At 43.0% G+C, this 23,940-nt stretch overlaps 1 protein-coding gene across 4 annotated transcripts in view; it reads left to right on the top strand.

The window, feature by feature from the left end:
- fhip1aa (FHF complex subunit HOOK interacting protein 1Aa) overlaps positions 1-23,940 on the top strand; it is a 199,752-nt gene that overhangs the window by 136,482 nt on the left and 39,330 nt on the right. For all 4 annotated transcript variants that reach the window (XM_087973450.1, XM_043699695.2, XM_088000826.1 and 1 more), the window contains 3 exons: positions 1,590-1,748; positions 3,798-3,884; positions 6,830-6,997. In XM_087973450.1, coding sequence (XP_087829576.1) covers positions 1,590-1,748; positions 3,798-3,884; positions 6,830-6,997 — 414 coding nt within the window. The remainder of the gene's footprint in view (positions 1-1,589; positions 1,749-3,797; positions 3,885-6,829; positions 6,998-23,940) is intronic.

Raw genomic sequence — 23,940 nt, 5'->3', positions numbered from 1 at the left:
CCTTAGTCAAAGGGCAATCCTGACACTGTGTTTTGTGAGGGCTCCAAAACAAATTGAAGTTGTTGATTTATTTTGACCAGGGAAAAATGAGCATTGGAAATTATTTCCAACCAACAACTTAATCAACGGAAATGATCAATTTTAGAAATGTTGAAAGTAAATCAAGTCATCAAACAACCTTTATTTACAACTTGCAATCCAATTCATGAGGAATTTTTCAGGTTATGTCAACAAAGGCTGATGCGTCAATGGTGTTATCGAGTTGTAACATGTGGTTTTGGTTTTAACAAAAGTCAATTCAGCTTCAATCATACAGAAGCAGAATAATAGCAAGGCATTAATCTTGTTTTAGAAAATAAATAATTTACGCACCTTACTATTGAAGGATTAAACTGAAGCCAGGCTTTTGAAATGTGTTTCATTCAAGCACTGATAATGGAGGACATTACACAATGGAAGAGCAGCAGCCACTCCTAGATTGATGACAGAAGGAAAGAATTTAGCTTTTACATTTCAGGCTGTGTAGGCTTTGAGTGATGCTTTTGACCCGATACAGAAAGTACTGTAACAAAGGTCACCTTATGGCATAACGCAAGTCAAACCATAAAATATATGTCAGGGGAATATGGGTGGTAGGAAAATAATGTCTTGGATGAATTAAAAAGAACAAAAAATGAAAGAACCGTGATGAAACGCAAAAGATGGCGGGGCATTTAAATAATGGGAGTATTGAGAGCAGTAATGAGCGAAAGCAGAATTGAGATAGAGAAAGGGTAACAGATTTCCTGCATCCTTATTATAGCTAGTAGCTCTATAATATGCTGAGGCTTTCAAAATTGAGCTAGTTTTAACTGTTATTTTTCTTCAAGATTTTGCCCAAGTTTATTTACAGATCAACCACGTTTATATGCCAGAACAATCAGCATTTTTATAGAAAATAATTTTTATTAAAGTTATTCTTTCTTTGAAAGACATACTTGTGTGACAGCATGGTGTAGTTTGATGACTACAACTGAAATGAGTATATCAGATAAAAAACATTCTTAATTAGTGTCTAATCCACTGCCCATGAGTAACCCAAATTTAAAAGCCTAATCATGGCTCTAAAGATGATACAGAACCATTTGAGAGTTACATTGATGATTAGTGGTCAATTTTAATTTTATTTAATAATTCAATCGCTCTTAGAAGGTGTTGGTACCTGGCACCAAAAATCAAAGCTTAACGATAACCACCTCTTGGCAGGACCTTGTGAGAGATTCTGGTTGTAAGATCTTTGACAATCCAATCAAGAGTCAACATTTTGCAATTTACAAAGAATTTTGAGGAAGAAAGTACATTGTTGATTGATGTAATATTTATTCCTCTATTTCCAATTTGTTAGCCTCAATTCTGTTTCTCTTCCCAGAGTATTCTTCAGTATTTCCTGTTGTTGTTTGATTTCTACAAATTGCAGTTTTTTTCACTTGATGTAAGATTTATGTCATCCTGTATTGAGAGATATTTGAATGGGTTTGTTTATAATTCCAGTGTTTTGGTTTCTTCCTCTCTCTCTCTCTCTCTCTCTCTCTCAATTATGTAACCGGCAGGTGCTAGCCACAGGACTGAGCGGTCTGTACTCTTCACTGCCCACGAAACTGGAAGTAAGGTCTGATGAATGGCACTACCTGCAGCGGGAGGACTGGATGCATATTCCTACACTTGTACAATTCATGAACTCCCTGGAGTTCTGCAATGCAGTAATACAGGTAAAGACATCCCGGCAACATGTCCACACAGTGCAAGGCCCTGGCCTTTTACTGTTTAGCCTCGATAAAACCCTGAATGTTGGATTTCAGCTGAGCTTAGAAGATATAGCTATTGAGAATTCAGCACTTCTCTGAGACACGTGGGTTGTAGTGATGAGTGTGAAAAATGGTGTGCAAAACTTGTCTTCCCTTACACACACACACTAAGTGTTAACCTAGAGCTCTGTAAGCATTAAAAGGTACAAATTCTGAACCAATAACAACCTCTTGCAAATAGTGCACGTTACTTGATGCGTTTTAACAGTTGTACTTCAGACATCTGACATTAGCACAGCCTCTGACTGGAGTGAGTAATTCCACAGGAGAGTTTATTAGTCCTATTGTCTGTGAAGTATGTGTGTGCACAATCTTTATATGCATCACACTTTATCTCACTAGTTTCACATTTAGGACATCAAATCGACTCCCATTCAGATTTCTTCCATCTGATTTATTAACTGTGCAAATGTATCAATTGATTTATCGGTATTCCAATTCCTACATTGAGAATGTGGTGCTGGAAAAGCACAGCAGGTCAGGCAGCATCTGAGGAGCTGAAGAAGCCCTTCATCAGGAATGAGGCTTGTGGGCTGAGGGGCTGAGATAAAAAATGGGAGGGGAGTGGGGCTGGGGGTGAAGGTAGCTGGGATTGTAATAGGTAGATGAAGGTGGGGGATGGGAGGAAGGTGATAGTTTGGAGAGGAGGGTGGAGCAGGTGGATGGGAAGGAAGTGGACAGGTGAAGATGGCAATGCCGAGTGGAGGCTTGGGACTGAGATAAGGTTTGGGGGGGGGGCGAAATGAGGAAACTGGTGAAATCCACTTTGATTCCAAGTGTTTGCAGGGTCCCAAGGCGGAATATGAGGTGTTCCTCCTCCAGGCTTCGGGTGTTTAGGGTTTGGTGATGGAGGAAGCCCAGGACCTGCATGTCCTTGGCGGAGTGGGAGGGGGGAGTTGAAATGTTCAGCTACGGGGCGGTGGGTTGGTTGGTTAGGGTGTCCCAAAGATGTTCCCTGGAACGATCTGCAAGTTAGTGTCCTGTCTCCCTGATGTAGAGGAGACCACATTGGGTGCAGCGGATACAGTAGATGACGTGGAAGTATCGGTAAATCTGTGATGGATGTGGAAGGCTTCTTTGGGGCCTTGAGGGTGGAGGTGTGGGCACAGGCTTTCTACTATTGTGCTGGCAGAGGAAGGTGCTAGGAATGAGCTGTGGGCTGGTGGGGGGAATGTGGAGTCACGGAGAGAATGGTCTGTCCAGAACACAGTTAGGGATGGGGGTGGAAAGATATCCCTAGTGGTGGGGTTTGTTTGTAGATGGCAGAAGTGGCGGAGGTTGATGCGTTGTATCCAGCGTTTGGTGGGGTGGAAGGTGAGGATCAGGGCGGTTCTACCCTTGTTGCGTTGGGAGGGGTCAGGGTCAAGGGTGGAGGTGCGTGAAATGGAGGAGATGTGCTGGAGGGCATTGTTGACCACGTGGGAGTGAAAATTTGATGAAGGAGGCCATCTGGGATTTCCGATTTCTTAGTAAGAAAAGTTTGCACATTATTCAAAACAAAGGTGAGTTATAGAGTCATAGAGCCCTACAGCAGAAAGACACACCCTTCAGCCAAACTGGTCCATGCCGACCAAGGTATGAAACAGAATCAAGGTTTCATTTCACAGCTATTTTGAAGTGCAGAGTCCAACTCTGAGACCTGAGCATAATTTCAGAATCTGTCCTTGTGATGCTGAAAGTTCCAAAGCAATTCTTTTTGACCAATTTAAACAGTTCTTTGTTTAAGTCATTAAAATCTATCTTGCATCTAGCTAAAATCTTTTCTGTTATAATCTCTATGTTTTTGAAATGCAGGACTGCAATCACCCAAGTGAATTTCCCTGCCTTGTCTTGCACCCTTGTTGATCTGTGTAATGGCTCAGACCTGGCTCTACAGTTTATTGTCTCAGTTTAAAGACAATCCGTTACACTCGGGTGATTTCAACCTTTTGTTTAATTCTGTTTCTGATTTAGGTGGCTCATCCTATGATACGTAATCAACTGGTAAACTACATCTACAATGGATTCCTCGTGCCTGTCTTGGCACCTGCACTACATAAAGTTAGTAGGTTATTTGTTGCAAATCCCTAGATAGGCTTTCTAATTGTGAATTGTGCTGTATTAAAGTTTTGTATACATACTGCTTTATCCTTAGCCTGAGATGGTATATATGCACAAATATTTGGGTGAAACGATGACCATGTACATTGTTATTTTAGCTCCCCCACTGATTTTAGAGTATAGAAATATGTAACGCATATCCTCAGAAGTACAGGGGAATGTGGACTGCGAGCATCCAGAGGTTTGGACTGCAGTAAGGGCTAACTGATTCCAGAATTATTAATCATAAACAGAAAAATAAAACATTTCCTGCTGTTTCAGTAGCAGATGTAGAATTATACTGAGCTGGAAGTATCTAGATTCTGTCTTTGGTCTAAGTTGAGTGAGCTGACCTCTCATGACAACAATAACACATTGAGCCTTTACTGTGACAAAATAAATCAAAAAGAGATGAGCTGCATTCGGAGATGTGGGGATAACTGGAGAAGATAGAGGGAAGCTGGGAATCCGAGTCTCTCTGGAGAGAAGTGGAATTAAGCGAACAGGACAAATGGTCAGAGGATTGGAATTGAAAGGAGTCGGGGAGAGAATGAGGTGGGAATAAACATGGCCAGCAGCATTTCTGACAGAGTTGGAGATTGTAGTAATCTGGTGATTGGGAATAACACTGAAAAAGGGCAGTAATTAAAACAGTGCGTGAGGCCTGAGTAAATACTGAATGATCATTTTGGGCTGCCAGAGGAAGTGGTAGATGCAGGCACAATTATAACATTTAAAAGCCATTTGGACAGCTACATAAATAGGTTTTGAGGGATATGGACCAAACATAGGCAAATGGGACTAGTTCAGTTTGGGATCCCCAGTCTGTATGGATGGGTTGGGCTGGAGGGTGTGTTTCTGTACTGTATGACTCAATGAGAAAACAGAGGTCAATGATTCTCACTTGAAGACCAAAGGAGGAAGCTACGAATTGAGAACTGTTACCGTATGGCACCCTTCCTGTAGTTTTATGCTGAAGTCAAATTTTATCAAAAGGAAAGAGGAATATTCAGAATGAAGGAAAGTAAAAACAAAATTTGGAGTTAAAATGGGGTTACGGGAGGAAGTGCTAACAGCAGCAGCCACAGTCTGCCTCCAGTACTGTAATTTCTACAAAAATATAAAAATATTTGTTTATCATATCTGGTGCTCAGGATATGCTGTTTGGTTCATGATGAGGTAGTCCCAAGTCCACTGCCTCATGCAATGTTGTTCAGTTTAGTTTAAGTGGAGCGAGTTCACAAGCCCTGTACTTGTCCTGTTAACCTCCCTCCCTCACCTCCTTCGGGTGTCCAGGAATAGTCACAGCGGGGTTAAATTCTTTTATGCAAATCTTCTTGACTGTTGCGCTCTATTCCTCTACTTATAAAGTCTGTCGAGCCTGGTGAGAATGGGGTTTTGGGCAGACATTTTTTCTCTGTCACCTGTGCTCGGAGTTGATCTCTGAGAGGATGGGTGTTGAGTTAACAGGCCCCCAGAATATACTCTGGCTGTCAAAACAAATAGCTGCACAGACTTAGGAGAAAGTGAAGACTGCAGACGCTGGAGATCAGAGCCAAGAGTGTGGTGCTGGAAAAGCACAGCAGGTCAGGCAGCTTCTGAGGAGTAAGAGAGTCGATGATTCGGGCATAAGCCCTTCATCGGGAATGAGGCTTGTGCCCGAAACTGCACGAACTTAGGCTCTTACAAACTCAAGAGCTTCAACTTTGTCCCTAAACCACGCACCACTGCACATATGTTTGAGAGCACACTAAGGCCATGTAAGAGTAGGGCGATGCTGCCCAGCACTCTGCATACCCTTTTGTCATGGGCTGTGGAGTTAGTCTATACCTCTCAGTTTTGATGTGTGTAATTCAAACACAGATCAGCTCTGATAGACAATCGCAGTCAGAGTTGTTACCTTCACTGGGTACTGGAGCCAAGAGAGAGAGTATCAAAAATGACCATAACTTGTGCAGAGTTATGATACTGTAGCTGTGAATATTATTTGGTGATAGAACTACAAGTTACAGGTTGGCTATTGAGGAACCACAGAATCATACAGAACTGAAGATACCTTGTGGCGTGTGGAAAGGTGCAGATCTATCTTTATTCATCCCATTTTATTAATACCAAGTACATCAATAATTGTAGCTTTGTGTTACAATTAACAAATATCCATTGCCGCATTTTTTTCTATGCATCAAGGAGTGAGAAGCTGCTCAGGTTGGCTCAGTGCCTTAAAGGTGCCCTCAGTTAATGTTCAAGGTGCAAGTTGCTTGCTTAAAGAAATCCTTTGACAGGTTTTCCTTCATTTGCTTTCAGGCTTATTTTGGTTGTTTTTCACTACCGTAACTCTCTTTACCCTCCTCCCCATTTGCAGTGCAAATATCCCCATTGTGGGAATTTGCCGTACTGTAACGTACAGGCAGTAGCATTGTTGAGTAACATCTGCCTGTAAGACATATTCTTGAGTTTCTGGCATGTTGTGAATGTTAAACAATGAAGGGTTCTTGATTATCATATATCTTGCCTTCCCCATTTTGTAACACCTCAAGTTGAACTTGACAGAAAAACAGCTCCAAGATTTGGAAGAGCAAATGTTTCTCGACTGCGAGAACCAAAAATGACAGATGGTTTTCGGAGGGTGGGCGCACACTGGTGTACGTTTTAACTTTGCAACAGTTCGTGGAAAATGTGTGGTAACAAATCAACTTTAGATCTCACGTGGTTTTTAAGTCTAATGACTTCCATGTGAATCTGAGTTGGAAGATGTGGGAAATGAGCTGCCAGTATGCTATAATTTGTTTTCCGCTATCATTGAAAGTCAATATCTGAAGACATTGAGCTGAGTGGATTGCCAGCACATCAGAGGTACCGAACTCCCCTCTCAGTAACATTTGATATGATATTTCTATTCCTTTTAGTTGACTGTGGAAGAAGTGATGACAACAACAGCATACCTAGACTTGTTCCTCCGCAGTATCTCGGAGCCCGCGCTGCTGCAGACCTTCCTGAGCTTTATTCTGCTGCATGAGCATGAAAATGTGCTGATTCTAGATACACTTGTCAGCCGAATTAACACTCCCTTTCGGGTAAGGTTACTTTCTGCTTTGACCGAAGCTGTGCTCTTGGTTTATAATTCCATAATTATATTCAACACAGTTGTTTAAGAATGCACAAGCAATAATGTAGGCAACGTACTGCCCGAGGGACTTTAAATTAATGAGGGTAACTCCAAAATCCTCCGGCAGCAAGGTCGCAAGCTCTTTGACTGATTTGTTTGATTTTGTTAGTGTTGGGTAGGAATGGGAACTGTTGCATTGGCTCAGTGAGATTAGAGAAGAGAGAAAAGTCAGCCAGGATTCCTGCCTCTGGCGGTGAAGTGATTAATGCTGGAATGTGGGGGCCAATCATACATAAGGCAGAGTGGGGTGGAGATTTCCCATGGATGTTAACACAGTCACAGAATAATAAGGTGCACAGAAGACCCAGCTCTCTGAATGAGCATTATAAACCTGGTGAAGTTCTCCTATCCTCTCCCCATAACCCTGCACAGTGTTTCTATTTAAATAGTCATCTGACACCTTCTTGAATGCCTTGATTGAACTTGCCTGCACCACATTCCCAGGTTACACATTCCAACCCTGGATCACTCTCTGTGCAAAAATGTTCTTGATCCGTTACAGGCAGGAACAGTCTTTATTTCTGACTGCTCAGCTCATACTTCTCATCATTTTGAAAAGTTCAATCAAATCTCCTGTTAGCCTTCTCCTCACCAAGGAGAACAGTCTCAATCTCTCTGCTTCATCGTCACAACTGAAGTTTCTCATCCTTGGAATCATTCTCGTAAACCTCTTCAGCAATGTGTACATCCTTCCTGATGACCTACTCCTGTTCCTATGTTTTTGGATTAGTGGTGCTGGAGGAGCACAGCAATTCAGGCACCATCCGAGAAGCAGCAAAATCGACATTTCGGGCAAAAGCCCTTCATCAGGAATAAAGGCAGAGAGCCTGAAGCGTGGAGAGATAAGCTAGAGGAGGGTGGGGGTGGGGAGAAAGTAGCATGGAGTACAATAGGTGAGTGGGGGAGGGGATGAAGGTGATAGGTCGGGGGCGGGGGGAGGGTGGAGTGGATAGGTGGAAAAGAAGATAGGCAGGTAGGACAAGTCATGGGGACAGTGCTGAGCTGGAAGTTTGGAACTAGGGTGAGGTGGGGGAAGGGAAAATGAGGAAACTGTTGAAGTCCACATTGATGCCCTGAGGTGTTCCGAGGCGGAAGATGAGGCGTTCTTCCTCCAGGCGTCTGGTAGTGAGGGAGCGGCTGTGAAGGAGGCCCAGGACCTCCATGTCCTCGGCAGAAAACTCAAGGACACCTCTTCCTACCGTCCCCTCGACCATGACCCCACCCCCCCATCACCAAACCATCATCTCCCAGACCATACAGAACCTCATCACCTCAAGAGATCTCCCACCCACAGCTTCCAACCACATAGTCCGGGAACCCCGCACTGCCCGGTTCTACCTCCTTCCCAAGATCCACAAGCCTGACCACCCTGGCCGACCCATTGTCTCAGCAAGTTCCTGCCCCACTGAACTCATCTCTACCTACCTCGACACTGTCCTATCCCCCCTAGTCCAAGAACTCCCCACGTACGTTCGAGACACCACCCACGCCCTCCACCTCCTCCAAGACCTCTGTTTCCCCAGCTCCCAATGCCTCATCTTCACCATGGATATCCAATCCCTCTACACCTCCATCCGCCATGACCAGGGCCACCAAGCCCTCCGTTTTTTCCTCTCCAGACGTCCCCAACAGTACCCTTCCACCGACACACTCATTCTTTTGGCCGAACTGGTCCTCACCCTTAACAATTTCTCCTTTGAATCCTCCCACTTCCTCCAGACCAAAGGAGTAGCCATAGGCACACGTATGGGCCCCAGCTATGCCTGTCTCTTTGTTGGCTACATAGAACAGTCGATCTTCCGTAATTACACCGGCACCACTCCCCACCTCTTCCTCCGCTACATTGATGACTGCATTGGCGCCACCTCATGCTCCCGCGAGGAGGTTGAGCAATTCATCAACTTCACCAACACATTCCACCCTGACCTTAAGTTTACCTGGACCATCTCTGACACCTCCCTCCCCTTCCTGGACCTCTCCATCTCCATTAATGACGACCGACTTGACACTGATATTTTTTACAAACCCACCGACTCCCACAGCTACCTGGATTACACCTCTTCCCACCCTACTTCTTGCAAAAATGCCATCCCGTATTCCCAATTCCTCCGCCGTATCTGCTCCCAGGAGGACCTGTTCCACCACAGAACACACCAGATGGCCTCCTTCTTTTGAGACCGCAATTTCCCTTCCCACGTGGTTAAAGATGCCCTCCAACGCATCTCGTCCACATCCCCCACCTCCGGCCTCAGACCCCACGCCTCCAACAGTAACAAGGACAGAACGCCCCTGTTGCTCACCTTCCACCCTACCAACCTTCGCATAAACCAAATCATCCGCCGACATTTCCGCCACCTCCAAACAGACCCCACCAACAGGGATATATTTCCCTCCCCACCCCTTTCCGTCTTCCGCAAAGACCGTTCCCTCTGTGACTACCTGGTCAGGTCCACGCCCCCCTACAACCCACCCTCCCCTCCTGGCACTTTCCCCTGCCACCGCAGGAACTGTAAAACCTGCGCCCACACCTCCTCCCTCACCTCCATCCAAGGCCCTAAAGGAGCCTTCCACATCCATCAAAGTTTTACCTGCACATCCACTAATATCATTTATTGTATCCGTTGCTCCTGATGCGGTCTCCTCCACATTGGGGAGACTGGGCACCTTCTAGCAGAGCACTTTAGGGAACATCTCCGAGACACCCACACCAATCAACCACACCGCCCTGTGGCTCAACATTTCAACTCCCCCTCCCACTCTGCTGAAGACATGGAGGTACTGGGAATAGGAAATATCAGCTGACAATCCTCCCTCTCAGGTTTAGTATTCCCAACTATTTCCAGATATCAAAGCACTGTCTATCCGGTCACCCTACAAACTACCCAAACAGGGATCTACCAGAGATGGGATTTCAAGGAAACCTTGTTTTAAAAAAAAATCTCCCAATGTCCAGTGACCTTTTAACAACCTCCTTTAAAGAAATCCCTCCCGGTAGCTCCACAAAATTTGAAATGAATCAATGTTTCCCCAATCCTTCAGACTGTAGACCTTCAAGAAACATTAGATGTGAAGCATATTCTTTGGTCAAACATTGTAGTTAGCCTGAAATGCTCTGAATTCTTCCCCTGGTCTCCACAACCGTATATCAGTTGGACTAAGAAAGTGAAGTATGTGAGGCCCCTGCCAATATTGGTTAGTCACCTGACAGCAGGTCAGTAAAGAAGCCAGCTTCAGAAATGGGAAGAACAACTTTCATTACCTGCTCAATTCTGGAAGAAAGCTACTGGATTTAGATTAGCAAAAGCATCAAGATTGTCAGTGTTGGGTTTGTGGATTCACTGGAAGAGACCATTCCGAAAGAAAAAAAAATCTTTGTTTAAGTAAAGTGAAGAAAAATGCACCAGATGTTTAAGGAATTATTTGAGTGCCTTTTGTAGAAGGAATTCATCATTTAGGAGTTTTGAAATATAGCTGTTCTTCAATTGACAATAAAACGAGAAGTTTCCGTGTAAAACCACACAGCACAGGAGGAAGCTATTCAGTTTATTGTGTCTCTGTCAGCTGTTTATAAGAGCAATCCCAAGCCTCTGTTTTTTTCCCCCCTAACCCTGCAAACCTCTACCAAATAAATATCTAATTTACTTTAGAATTCCTTTATTTAAGACTTCTTACTTTAGGCAGGCTGTTAAAATAATGATTAAATACTTAAGGATGTATTCTCAGTATGTTCCCATCGTATTAACAGCAGCATTTTTAAAAATCACATAAGCAGCTGCTCAGTCTGGTTTGCGGCTGTATTAAAATAAGAATCCTGTGATGCGGTCAGGACCACAGTGTAATTTTAATTGAAAATTCTGACCCAGTGCCTGTAAACCTTGTCAGGATTAGTCTCTCAGAGCCACTGGAGCTGGATTTAAAGGCCCAATCAACTATATATGCTGTTCTCAGAAACATGAGAACGAATGAAACAATTCTCTGTTTCAACCCAAAGTTATTTTAGTTTAAGCTTCCTAAACTATAAAGGCTGTGAATACTGACTGCCCCGTGTTGGGACTGCAGAATCCTTGGCCTTGTGAGACTATACATAACTGATTGGAAGCAGACTCCACACACACTCAGTCCTGAAACACATTAGACAGACTTTCCATTATAACTGCATGTGTGAGACTAACAGTTTCATTTACAAGGTCATTCTCGTCTGATGAAGGAACAGTGCTCCAAAAGCTAGTGCTTCCAAATAAACCTGTTGGATTGTAACCTGGTGTTGTGAGACTTCTGACCTTGTCCACCCCAGTTCAACACTGGCACCTCCATAGCGTAGTTTCCTTGACAGAGTGGGGCTTGTGAAGCTATCATCTGTCATCTGATGAACCATCTCCTGAGTTCTCCTTGCTATAGGACCCGGTGCCGAGTTCACCACTCAGAGAGCCAGTGTCTCAAACCCATGCAGAATGTCAGGGTCTGAATAAGTGCTGGGGAGAGAAGGAGAAAGAATATCTCTCTCTGCGGTATCTTCTGCTTGCTCCTGTGGAGGAATGAGAGGAAGGTGTAAAGGGATAAGATGATGTGTAGAAGTTGGGCATAAACAGCTGGTCAACTTGAGAAAATGCAACTTGGAATGTTGATACTTTTTTTCATATTTTCTGTGGCAAATGAGGGTCACAAATAATGGGTAAAAGGTTGTTCAAGTGAGATGCCAGTGAAAGCAGATGGGTAATGTGTAGGACTTGTATGTATAGTGCCTGCAGTGAGAACTGAAGCAGAAGTAAGGTGCAGTGAGGGTGGCAGAGATGTATGACAGATGTAAAGCCCCAAATGAAATGGAAGAAAAGAGGGGCATGTTGGGAGGAGTTAATGGTTGTGAGAGGACCAGTAGAAAATGGGCATCGGTGTATTATGTGAAGAGGTGAGTGTGGAATGAGGAACAGTGTTCATAAATTAGTGTACCCTTGTGAGGGAATGTAATGGTGTGGAGGGATTTATTGAAAGGGATGAACAGAGTGTTTTTCGCTTCTATTGCAAGTAAAGTTAGAAATGCCCAGGGATTCCTACATAATTTTTTTAAATTTGCATCACAGACAGGGTGGTTAAGAAGATATTTAACATGTTTGCCTTCAGACCTTTGAGTACAGGAATTGGGACTTCATGTTGAAGGTATAGCATGTTGGTGAGGGCTCTTTTGCCGTACTGTGTATAGTTTGGATTGCCCTTTTATAAGAAGGATATTATCAAACTGGAGAGGATTCACAAAACATTGACCAGGATGTTGCTAGGAATGGAGGGTTTGAGTTACAAAAATAGGCTGGATAGACTGATGCTTTTTTCACTGAAGCGTAGGACGTTGAGGGATGACCTCACAGAGATTTATAAAACCAGAAGAAAGTGAGGACTGCAGATGCTGGAGAGTCAGAGTCAAAAAGTGTGGTGCTGGAAAAACACAGCAGGTCAGGCAGCATCCGAGGAGCAGGAGAGTCGACGTTTCGGACATTAGCCCTTCTTCAGGAATGTGGAGGTCCCAAAGGGGCTGAGAGATAAATGGGAGGGGTGTGGGACTGGGGGAAAGGAAGCTTGGAAGGTAATAGATAGGTGAAGGTCGAGAGTGATGGTGACAGACTGGAGCAGAGAGGTGGAAAGGAAAATAGACAGGTCGGACAGTTCAAGAGGTTGGTGCTGAGTTGGAAGTTTGGATCTGGGATAAGATGGGGGGGGTAAGGGAGATGAGCAAACTGGTGAAATCAACATTGATGCTGTGTGATTGGAGGGTTCCAAGGAGGAATTTGAGGTGTTCTTCCTCTAAGTGTCTGGTGGCTTGGATTTGGCAGCGGAGGAGGCCCAGGATTTGGATGTCCTTGACAGAGTTGGAAGGGGATTTGAAGTGTTCAGCCACAGGGTGGCAAGGCTTTTGGGTGCATGTGTCCTGGAGATGTTCTCTGAACTATCACGCAAGTTGGCTTCCTGTCTCCCCAATGTAGAGGAGACCACATCGAGAGCAACAGATACAGTAGATGAGGTGTTTGGATGTGCAGGAAAATCTCTGCTGGATGTGCAAGGATTCTTTGGGGCTTTGGATGGAGGTGAAGGGGGAGATGTGGGTGCAGGTTTATGCCTCTTGCGGTGGCAGGGGAAGGTGCTGGGAGTAGGGGTGGATTGGTGGGGGGTGTGGAGGGAGTCGCAGAGGGAACGGTGTCAGTGGAATGCAGATATGGGTCGGGAGGGAAATATATCTCTAGTGGTGCGGTCTGACTGTAGGTGGTAGAAATTACAGAGGATGATGCATTGTATCTGGAGCTTGGTGGCGTGGAAGGTGAGGATCGAGGGGGTTCTATGAACCTAGATAAGATGAATAGCAAAGGTTTTTTCCCCAGGGTGGGAATTCAAAACTAGGGAGCATATTTTTAAGGTGAGAGGAGAAAAATTTTATAATGGACACAAAGGGCATATTTTTGCCACAGAGAGTGGTTAGTGTGTGGAATGAACTTGCAGAGGAAGTGGTGCGATATGAGTACAGTTTAAAAAAGATTTTAAAGACGTTTGGATAAGTACATGAATAAGAAAGATTTGGAGGGATGTGGGCCAAGTGTAGGCAAGTGGGGCTAGTTTAATTTGGGAATATGATTGGCATGGGTTGATTGGATCAAAGGGTCTGTTTTCCATGCTGTAACACAAGGTTTTTATAGAATGGCTTACCTATTCTCTAACAAAATAGGGATGCATTGTTATAATTGCAAATTGTAACTAGTGCAAATGAGAAACTATTGAACTGTTTGAACAGCAGTCAAGTGAGTTTGCCTGTTGTAATCAATGACTCACTCTAAGTCATTTACCTTTTAAAAAAGTCTTGTTGCAATTTTAAAGTCTAGAAGAATGGAAGGATGTAACAAATAGGAACAGGAGCAAACCATCTGTTGAACCTGATTGATCATTCAATACAATCATGATTGATTTTCAGTTTCAACTCCAATTTGGTGTCTGCATCCTGCACACCCCAATAGCCTGAGAGACCAAACATTGGTCTGTCTCGGCCTTGATAATATTCAGTGATGGAGCATTCACAACCCTCTGGGGTACATTTGATTTTCAGCTCTCTCTCTGTGGAGGGAAATATAATTTGAATCCTGCGCATTAAAGGTTGCTTAATTTAATCATGAAAGATAAAGCATTTAAAAAATGCTTAATTCTGATCTGTGTTAGAGGAATTTTAAGGACTTATCTGTGGCTGGCTTGCACAAAGTTTGCAGTTGTTCTGAAGCCATCAAACATGGAGATAAGCCAGGGACTCCATGCATGAGTGTAGCAGATTGTCATGTAGGATTGGCCAGAGACTGCAACTCAATGAGAGCTGGTTCAGGAGATTACAATAATGTTCTGGGTATGCCTAGTAAGTTGTGTGTGTTGACTGTAAATTTACTGTTTGTATTTAATACAGTTTACTTAACCACTTACCATTAAATAAACCTTTCTCCTTGTTATGTCATTATTTGATAAGATGTTTACTTATTGTCTTTGCAAAGACTAGAAAACCATGTAGCAATGGTAAAACGTAAAATACAATGACTGTTCTCTGGAGTTGCTGTTAAACGAATGATCAGTGATGTTAATTCCAAAGAAATATATAATCCGAGGACATAAAATAGTTGGTCTATTTTTTCAAATTTCTTCATTTTTTTTTGTGGGACATGGGAGCTGATGGCTGGCCATGTAATAATCTCCAAAATGAACATGTGTTTAAGTTGGTGAGCTCTGTGCTCTTTGTTGAGCAGATACTTCTGTGAAGCTTGGTTAGAGTTGCCAATATTGACGGAATGTGTCGCTGGAAATTTATTGTCACTAGTAAACAGAAGTGTTAAAATAAAAATAAAGGTGTTTTTTTTAATGTTTCTGTGATTTTTCTCTACACTTCTTTATAGCAATGTCCCAATGATTAGTTTTCGATTCCAGGTCATGCTTGATCATCTCCTTCGAAGCCTTTCCCAGCACTTTGCCCATGCTCTTTGATGTCATTGCTATTCAGAAATCAGTCAACCCTTCCTTTGAATTTACTCAATAACTAACCTTCCACAGAAGATTGGGTAGTGAATTCCAAAGATTTACAAATTTCCCGAGTAAAAGAAACTTCACCTCATTTTAGTCTTAAGTGGCTTCCCTCTTGTTTCGAACCTGGTTTTAAACTCTCCAGGCAAGGCTAACATCTTACCTGCATCTATCCTGTCCATCTCTTTAAGTGTTTTGTAGATTTCAATGAGATCGCCTCTAATTTTTCCCAATCACTCTTCAAAAGTTAGTTGCATCATCCTCAGAACAAGTGTAATGAGACTTTGGTGCACTCGCTCTATGTTATTAATACCTTCCTGAGATGCTGAGACCACAATAGCACACAGTACTCCAGCTGCAGTCTAACCATGCTCTTATATAATTGAAGCAAGATTGCCCTACTCTTGTACTCTAATCCTCTTGCAGTAAAGGCTACTATTCTATTAGCCTTCCTAATTGCATGCTGCATGCTATCCTTCAATGCCTTATTGTCAAAGGCACCTACATTGTTTTTTTGTATGTACACTTTCCAAACATGGAGCATTTAAGAAGTACACTGTATACCTGTTCTTCCGATCAAAGTAGATAAGCTCAGATTTTTCCACATTATGTATCATCTTCCATGTTGCCCAATCATAAAGTCTGTCCTGATCTTCTTGAAGTCACTTTGCATCTTCCTCAGAGCACATATTCCCACCTAGCTTTGCATCATCCACAGACTTCGGAATATATTTGGTCCCCATCCAAATCATTGATATATATTGAGTTCTTAAGTACTGATCCTGACGGTACCCTGCTATTCACAGCCTGGCGGTAGGAGAGCAAAGTTCACCGACTACGGAAGGTGCAAAGCTTGACCTTCTCTTGGGAAATAAGGCAGGGCAGGTGACTGAGGGGTCAGTGGGGGAGCACTGTGGGGCCAGCGACCATAATTCTATTAGTTTTAAAATAGTGATGGAAAAGGATAGACCAGATCTAAAAGTTGAAGTTCTAAATTGGAGGAAGGCCAATGTTGATGGTATTAGGCAAGAACTTTCAAAAGTTGATGTTTGCAGGTAAAGGGACGGCTGAAAAATGGGAAATCTTCAGAAATAAGATAGAGTCCAGGGATGGTATGTTCCTGTTAGGGTGAAGGACAAGCAGGTAGGTGTAGGGAATGCTGGATTGAGGTTTTCATCAAGAAAAAGAAGGATGCATATGTCAGGTACAGACAACAGAGATTGAGTGAATCCTTAGGGTATAAAGGCAGTAGGAGTAAGAGGGAAATCGGGAGGGCAGAAAGGGGACACGAGGTAGCTTTGACAAATAGGGTTAACGAGAATCCGAAGGGATTTCATAAAAACATTAAGGACAAAAGGGTAACTCGGAAGAAAAACCCTTAAAGATCAGCAAAGCAGCCTATGTGTGGAACCGCAGTAGATGGGGGAGATGCTAGGCAAGTATTTTGCATCAGTGTTTACTGTAGAGAAGGTCAGAGGTCACATGACACCAGGTTATAGTCCAACAGGTTTATTTGAAGTCACAGGCTTTCGGAGCGCAGCCCCTTCAACAGGCGGAGTGAGAGAGAAGAACATAGACACAGTATTTCTAGGCAGAGGGATCAAGTCAGGGAAAAGTAGGCAAAAGTGAGGACTGGAGATTAGAGTCAAGTGTGGTGCTGGAAAAGCACAGCAGGTCAGGCAGCATCCGAGGAGCAGGAGAATTGCTGTTTCAAGCACAAGCCATTCATCAGGATTCCTGGAACATCAATTGCCCGGAACATCAATTTTCCTGTTCCTTGGATGCTGCCTGACTTGCTGTGCTTTTCCAGCATCATACACTTGACTAGGACCAAGTAACGAAGATTTTTCAGGTACAGAAGAATGTGGTGGGGTCACATGTAGTGCAACACGAACCCAAGATCATGGTTGAGGCTGGAGTCCAAAACCGGCGGTCCAACACCTCACCAAAAGTTTAAGGTGAAAGAGGAAAAATGTAAAAGGGACCTAAGGGGCTACTTTCTCACGTAGAGAGTGTGCATAAGGAATGAGCTGCCAGAGGAAGTGATGGAGGCTGATACAATTACAGCACTTAAAAGGCACCTGGATGGGTATATGAAAGGAAGGGTTGAGGGGGATATGGGCCAAGTGCAGGCAAATGTGACCAGATTTATCTGGATATCTGGTCAGCATGGACGAGTTGGACTGAAGGGCCTGTTTCTGTGCTGTACGTCTCAATGATTCTATGAACTGTGGATGCTGGCAATCTGAAACAGAAGCAGAAATTACTGGAGAAACTCTGAGTTGGTCTGGCAGCACCTGTGGGGAGAAAGCAGAGTTAACATTTCAAATCCAATGATGCTTCGTCTTCTGAAGAAATCAATACTGCTTTGTCTCCACAGATGCTGCTGAGTTTCTCCAGCAGTTTCTGTTCTTGTTTCAGTTTGAGAACGGCCTGGTTATTCCAACTCTTTCTGTCTGTTAGCCAATCCTTAATGCCAAATAATATCCCACGAACTTCAATTTTGCTGATCGATCTCTTGGGGCTTGGCGGAGGGGGGGAGGGGGGTTGGCCTTTATCAAAAGCTTCTTGAAAATTTAAGTATCCAACGTCTACTCACTCCCATTTATGAATTTTGTTTGCAATAGTTTCAAAAAAACTACCAACAGGTTCATCAAACCCAATTCCTGTGCACCAATCTTTGCTGACTATTCCCAGTCAGGTCATTGTCACTGACACTATCGTATCCGTGATGAAGGTTGTGGTGTAATGGTAATATCACTGGTTAGGTAATTCCAGAGGCTAATGTTGTGGAGACACAGTTCAAATCTAACCCTCCCAGCTGGTGGAATTTCCAATTCACTTTAATAAAATCAGGAAATGAAACTATCAGCTATTGTTACAAAAATCCATCTGGTTCACTGACGTCCACCAGGGAAGAAAATCTGTCGTCCTTACCCACTCTGGTCTGTATGTGACTGCAGACCCAAGGTGAACGATGCTGACCTGCCCTCTGAAATGTCACAATCCATTCAGTTCAGAGGTGGTTAGGGGATGACCAATAAAGGCTGGCCTGGCCAGTAATATGCACTTCCAATAGAAAATAAGGGAAAAAAAAATTCCATCACTTTCCCGCCCACAGATGTAAGGTTATTGATCCCTGTTTTCTCTCTCCCTCTCAGTTTAAATAGTGGGGCGAGATATCTGCTACCTTCCAATCCGCAGGAACCATTCCAGAATCTCTCTCATTTTGGAATGTGATCACTCGTGCATCTACCATCTCAATTTCTAACCTTCAGGGATGGGGAATATCAGGTTCCTTGGATTTATCAGCTCTAATAGAAACTGGGATCCCTTTCAAGCTCGTATTTACCGTGTAGTATAACTGCTCTCAGAATTGTTACGAGCTTTCCATATTTATAGTAAATAGAAATAAGAAGTATAAAAGAAAGGTCTAAATTATCACTGGGATCATCAAGGTCAAATGTTCATTTGAACTGATACCAGAGATTTATCTAGTGCCATATATACGCTTGTCAATCCAAAGTCAAGAGAAGTAAGTTTTATTGTTAGAATAAGGAAGTAACCTTCAGATGAAAGTGTGACAATGGTCATCTTGATTTCGTGAATAGCTACCCAATGTTAATTGCTGAAAGGATTCTGACATGTCAGTAACAGTATAAAAAAAGAGCATATCTCAACCACTCAGGGTCCAAGAGGAGTCAGCCTTTTCAGGCAGCACTTTGTTTAATATGCATTCCAAAGTAATATTATGCACAACTGAGAGAGCCTCCCACCACTGAAATCACTGTGAATTTTTATTTTGGTTTTTTCCTCTTTTAATTACCAGTGTAGTTGATTCAGTTTGTACATGCAAACCATTGAGGAGAGGCGAGGGAAAGAAGGAAGAGACGAAATTAAAACATTGTGTCTCCCGCAGTGCTCACCTCTCTGTCAAAGTAGCGAGAATATTGATGGGCACTGCATGTTCCCTCTCCAAGGACACCAGGGCACGAACGCAAGTGCCAATGAGGGACAGACAGGCGGCAGATTGCAGCCCTTGTAGGTTATAGCCCTTATCAGGGAGCTATCTTTGTTAGATGCCAACTGGACTGGAAGAGATTGAGGGAGGAGTTTTTTTTAACTTTAGCCAGAAAGCACAATGCTGTTTTCATAATTTTAATGAGAGGGACATAGTCCGTGCCAATAGGCTGTGTGTCCTCTGGTATCGGTGAGCCATCCTCAATTATCATGGTTGTGCAGTATATCATATTTTCACTGCTTCCAAACAAAATTCATAATCTCTCTGAAAATACCTTACAACTGGATGCCTTATTTAGGTAACTCTGATCATAAAACCCACTAAAATCCAACACAACCATACATTTATCCATCATAAGTTTCTGACTAATCCTAATTTTCTTCATTGCTTCTCCTGCTTCATCCCTTGGATCTCCAGTAGAAGTTAGTGTTTCTGTTGGAGTGATGGGTAAGACTGGGAAGAGTAGGGAACAATGGATGAATAAAGATATTGACGCTCTGGTCAAGAATAAGAAGGAGTCATATATTAGGTATAGAAGAATTGGGATTAAGTGAATCTCTTAAAGAGTATAATATTAGATTAGATTACTATATTAGATTAAATTAGATTACTTACCGTGTGGAAACAGGCCCTTCGGCCCAACAAGTCCACACCAACCCGCCGAAGAGCAACCCACCCAGACCCATTCCCCTACATTTACCCCTTCACCTAACACGACAGGCAATTTAGCATGGCCAATTCACCTAATCTGCACATTTTTGGACTGTGGGAGGAAACCGGAGCACCCGGAGGAAACCCACGCAGACACGGAGAGAATGTTCAAACTCTACACAGTCAGTCGCCTGAGCCGGGTCTCTGGCGCTGTGAGGCAGCAGTGCTGACCACCGTGCCATCATGCCGCCCACATGATATGTATAAAGATTAGGAGGGCAAAAAGGGGATATGAGATAGCCTTGGCAGAAATGTTTAAAGATCATCCAAAGAGATTCTACATCTACATTAAGAGCAACTAAGGAGAGAATAGGGCCCCTACAAGATCAACAGGGATCATCAATGTGTGGAACCAGAGGAGATGGGAGAGATCCTAACCAAATATTTGGTGCCAGTCTTTACTGTGGAGAAATAAATGGAAGCTACAGAACTCAGAAATAAATATTAATATCTTGAAAACAGTCCACATTACAGAAGAAGAGGTGCTGAATGTCTTAACTAACATAAAAGTGGAACCTGATCAAGTGTATCCCGGGACTTTGTGGAAATTAGTGGAGAAATTGGTTGGTCCCTAGAGGGATATTTGTATCGTCTGCGGGTCAGGTGCCCTAATGTTTTGCCTTTATCAAAGAGAGGCTGTAAGGAGACGTCAGGGAACAATAGGCCTATACGTCTGACATCAGTAAATTGTTGGAGGGGGTTCTGAGAGATAGGATTTACATGCATTTAGAGAGAAAAGGACTTATTAGGGATAGTTAGCATGGTTTTGTGCATGGGAAACCATGTCTCTCAAACTTGAGGTTCCTAATGAAGTAACTAGCAAGATTGATGAGGGCTGAGCAGTTGATGTTGTCTACATGAACTTTAGTAAAGCTGTTGACAAAGTTCCACATGGTAGATAAATTAATAAAGTTATATCTCATGGGATTCAGGGAAAGCTTGCTAATTGGATACAAAATTAGCTTTATGGAAGGATTCAGCAGATAGTGGTGGAGGGTTTTTTTGGACAGGAGGCCAGTGACCAGTGGTGTTCTGCGAGGATTGGTGCTGGGTCCATTTTTGTTTGTGTTTTATTGTTTGTGTTTTACGTAAACAATTTGAATGAGAATTTAGGAGGCTTGGTTAGTAAGCTTGTGAATGACACCAAAATTGCTGGTATTGTGGACAGTGAAAAAGGTTATCTAAGCTTACAAAGGAATCTTGATCAGTTGGGCCAATGGTCCGAGAAGTGGCAGATGAAATCTAATTTTGGATAAATGTGAGGTATTGCATTTTGGTAAGACAGATCGTTATCCACTCCATTGTCCAACTGCTTTCCTCTCTGGGCTCTATTCCCACCTCTCGTTTACTGCATATAAACCAACATTTTCCTAGCTACCATCAGTTTTGAGGAAGGGACACTGGACCCGAAATGTTAACTTGGATTTCTGTGGCAGCATCTGAGCTTCTCCAGCAACTTTTTTTTATTTCTAATTAGCAGCATATGCAATACTTCTGGTTTTTATAATTATTTAAAGCCTATCTATTGTCTTTGTACTATCATACCTTACAATGTATTTTCCCAATCCCCCTCAGCCATGTTACCCTTCATATCTTTATAACTTCCTTTGTCCAAATGTAACCACCTGTCTTCAAATGAGCTACATCACTTTCAAACAATGTATAATTCTGTCGTATAGTCACTGGTCCCTAAAGGGTCATTTATACCAAGTTATTAATAAACTCTTTCCTGATCCAGAATACTAGATTATAAATAGCACAGTCTCTAGTCAGTTCCTCAATGTAGCACTCTAGAAAACTGTTTCTAACACACGTTCGAAATTTATTGTTTATGTCATTATTGTTAATTAAGTTTGCCCAATCTACATGTAAATTGAAGTCACCCGTGATTACTCCAGTGACATGCTTCACTAATCCTCTACTTAACCATGTCCCATGCTGCCATGACAGGTCGTTGGTCTATATAAAAAAAAACACCATTGTCTGCTGCTCCTTGTTTAGTTCCATCCATGCAGCTTCTCGATTTGTTCTTCCAATCCAAGATCCTCCCTCCCTGAGGTACTGATCCCAATGCTGCTGAGTGCAGTGCCACCTCTTTTTCCTCTTAGCCTGCTCTCCCTAAATGCTGAATATACTTGAACGTTCTGTTCCCAGCCTTTGACATGCTGCTGTCGTATTTGGCCATATTTTTCTAATGGCAGGTGTGGTATACCTATTTCCCTTTATTTTTGCCGTTACATTATTTACCTTATTGTGAATGCTGCGTGCATTTGGGCAAAGTCTTTTTGCCATTATTTCATGTTCCAAGTTTAGTTGATGCACACTTTCATTTCACTTTCTCATTTCACTCTCAACTTTTACACTCCTTGCAAACAGCTTTATTTCCTTCTGATTTGAGTGACCGCTCAGATTCCCAGCTCCCTTACAAGCTAGTTTATGCCTTCCCGACAGCATTCAGCGACCTCTAGCTGTCTTTCCTACGCCAATTCTCCAACCATGTGGTCAATTGATTATTCCTTCTGTTACTATGTTGACTAGAATACGGCTGTGGAAGTAATCCTCGGATTACCCTTCTTGAGCTTTTAATTTTCTTCATGACATTATAAAACCAGGGTTTTCAGGGTTTCATCCCTCTGCCTACCCCCATGGTGTCAGTACCTTTGTGGACCACAACACCAAAAGTCCTGTTCACCTTCCCCCAGAAAGATATCCTCTACAGCAACTATGACTCTGGCACCAGGAAAGCAACACACCCCAAGGAAGTATCACGTTGGACTTGAAACCTTAAGTCTGTTTCTCTCCCTGTAGATGCAGCCAGATTTACCGAGTTCCTCCTGCATTTGGTTTTCAGTCTCTGTTTTTGTTAGTCCGCACACCATCCTGGAGTCACATTCACTGCTGTAGAAATGCCTATCCAATCCTTGACTATGGGAATCCTCCCTCCTCTTCCACTCTTCTTCTTCCCTTCCTGGATAACCAAGCCATCCGTGGAGCCACAAACCTGGCTCTGTCTGGGCTGCACTCCCCTGAGGAGCCCGAATAGTAAAATGAAAAGCCTGGTTAGCAAGCAAGATCAACTCAGGGGACTCCAGGCACTGCCTGATTCTCCTAGAATACCCGGTGGTCACTCAGTCCCTGTCTGTCTGTATGCTGCTACCCTTTGGTGTGACCATCTACCCAAACATGCTATATATACACATTCATAGCAATGAGTGCAGCTGCTGCTTGACAAACCAGGAGCTTAGATTTGTGCAGCAGGCCCCGGTTCCGACAGACATATTCATTTCGGACACATCTGGAAGGTCTTGCTTCTCTCACACCATGGAATACACGTTCCACCTGGCTGAGCTGACCTGCCGTATTTTGACTTTTTGTGTTAGACTGAATAGAATAACTTACAAATTACTCAGCAGTTGGTTTATTCCATGTACCAGAGTAGCAGCCAATTACTGAAGGCTGAGAAAGGTTGAATACCAAATGGAAAAAGGAGCACCTCCCCCCAGCCTTTCTCACCAAACTCACAGTTTATGTTTTTTTGGACTAAAAGCCACACTGAGGAATACCCTTTCAATCTCTGAAAACCAACAACTTCTGAGAATCAGTTTTAATCAGCCACATAATTAACTAGGTTAAGTTGCTCGAAGGGAATTTCTACACCCTTTCTTAGTTTAGTTAATTGCTAAATTAAAGAAAAATTGGACTTCAGGAAGAGATTGATCCTTAAGGTTTTCTTCCTCAGTCCACACTCATTCTATCCCTATTGCTCTTAGTTTGAATATCCTTTTGGATTCAGTGGGTGTGTTTGCTGTCCCACTTATATAAGCATTGAGTTTCAGTTCATTACCAACTCACTGTGTTTAAACAAAAGGGTTTTCCTCACAGGTTCTGCCCCTTCTCCAGCTTTTACCCAGATTCTAAAGGTTGTGACCCCTTGTCAGTTCAGCATCAATTAATGAGGCCTGTTTTTCTTTGTCTTATCTGGATCTGTTATAATCTTGAAAGTCTCAATTAAATCTGTCTTTGATTTCCTTTTCTCCAAGGAGAACAACCTCAACTTCCCCAAATTGTAGCTGAAATCCCTCAATCCT

This window comes from Chiloscyllium plagiosum, unplaced genomic scaffold (assembly GCF_037043375.1).
Source record: "Chiloscyllium plagiosum isolate Xiang-an unplaced genomic scaffold, Cpla_swu_hap1 HiC_scaffold_1, whole genome shotgun sequence".
NCBI lineage: Eukaryota > Metazoa > Chordata > Chondrichthyes > Orectolobiformes > Hemiscylliidae > Chiloscyllium > Chiloscyllium plagiosum.
The sequence above is the reverse complement of the archived record's forward strand: the minus strand, read 5'-3'. Positions and strand labels throughout refer to the sequence as shown.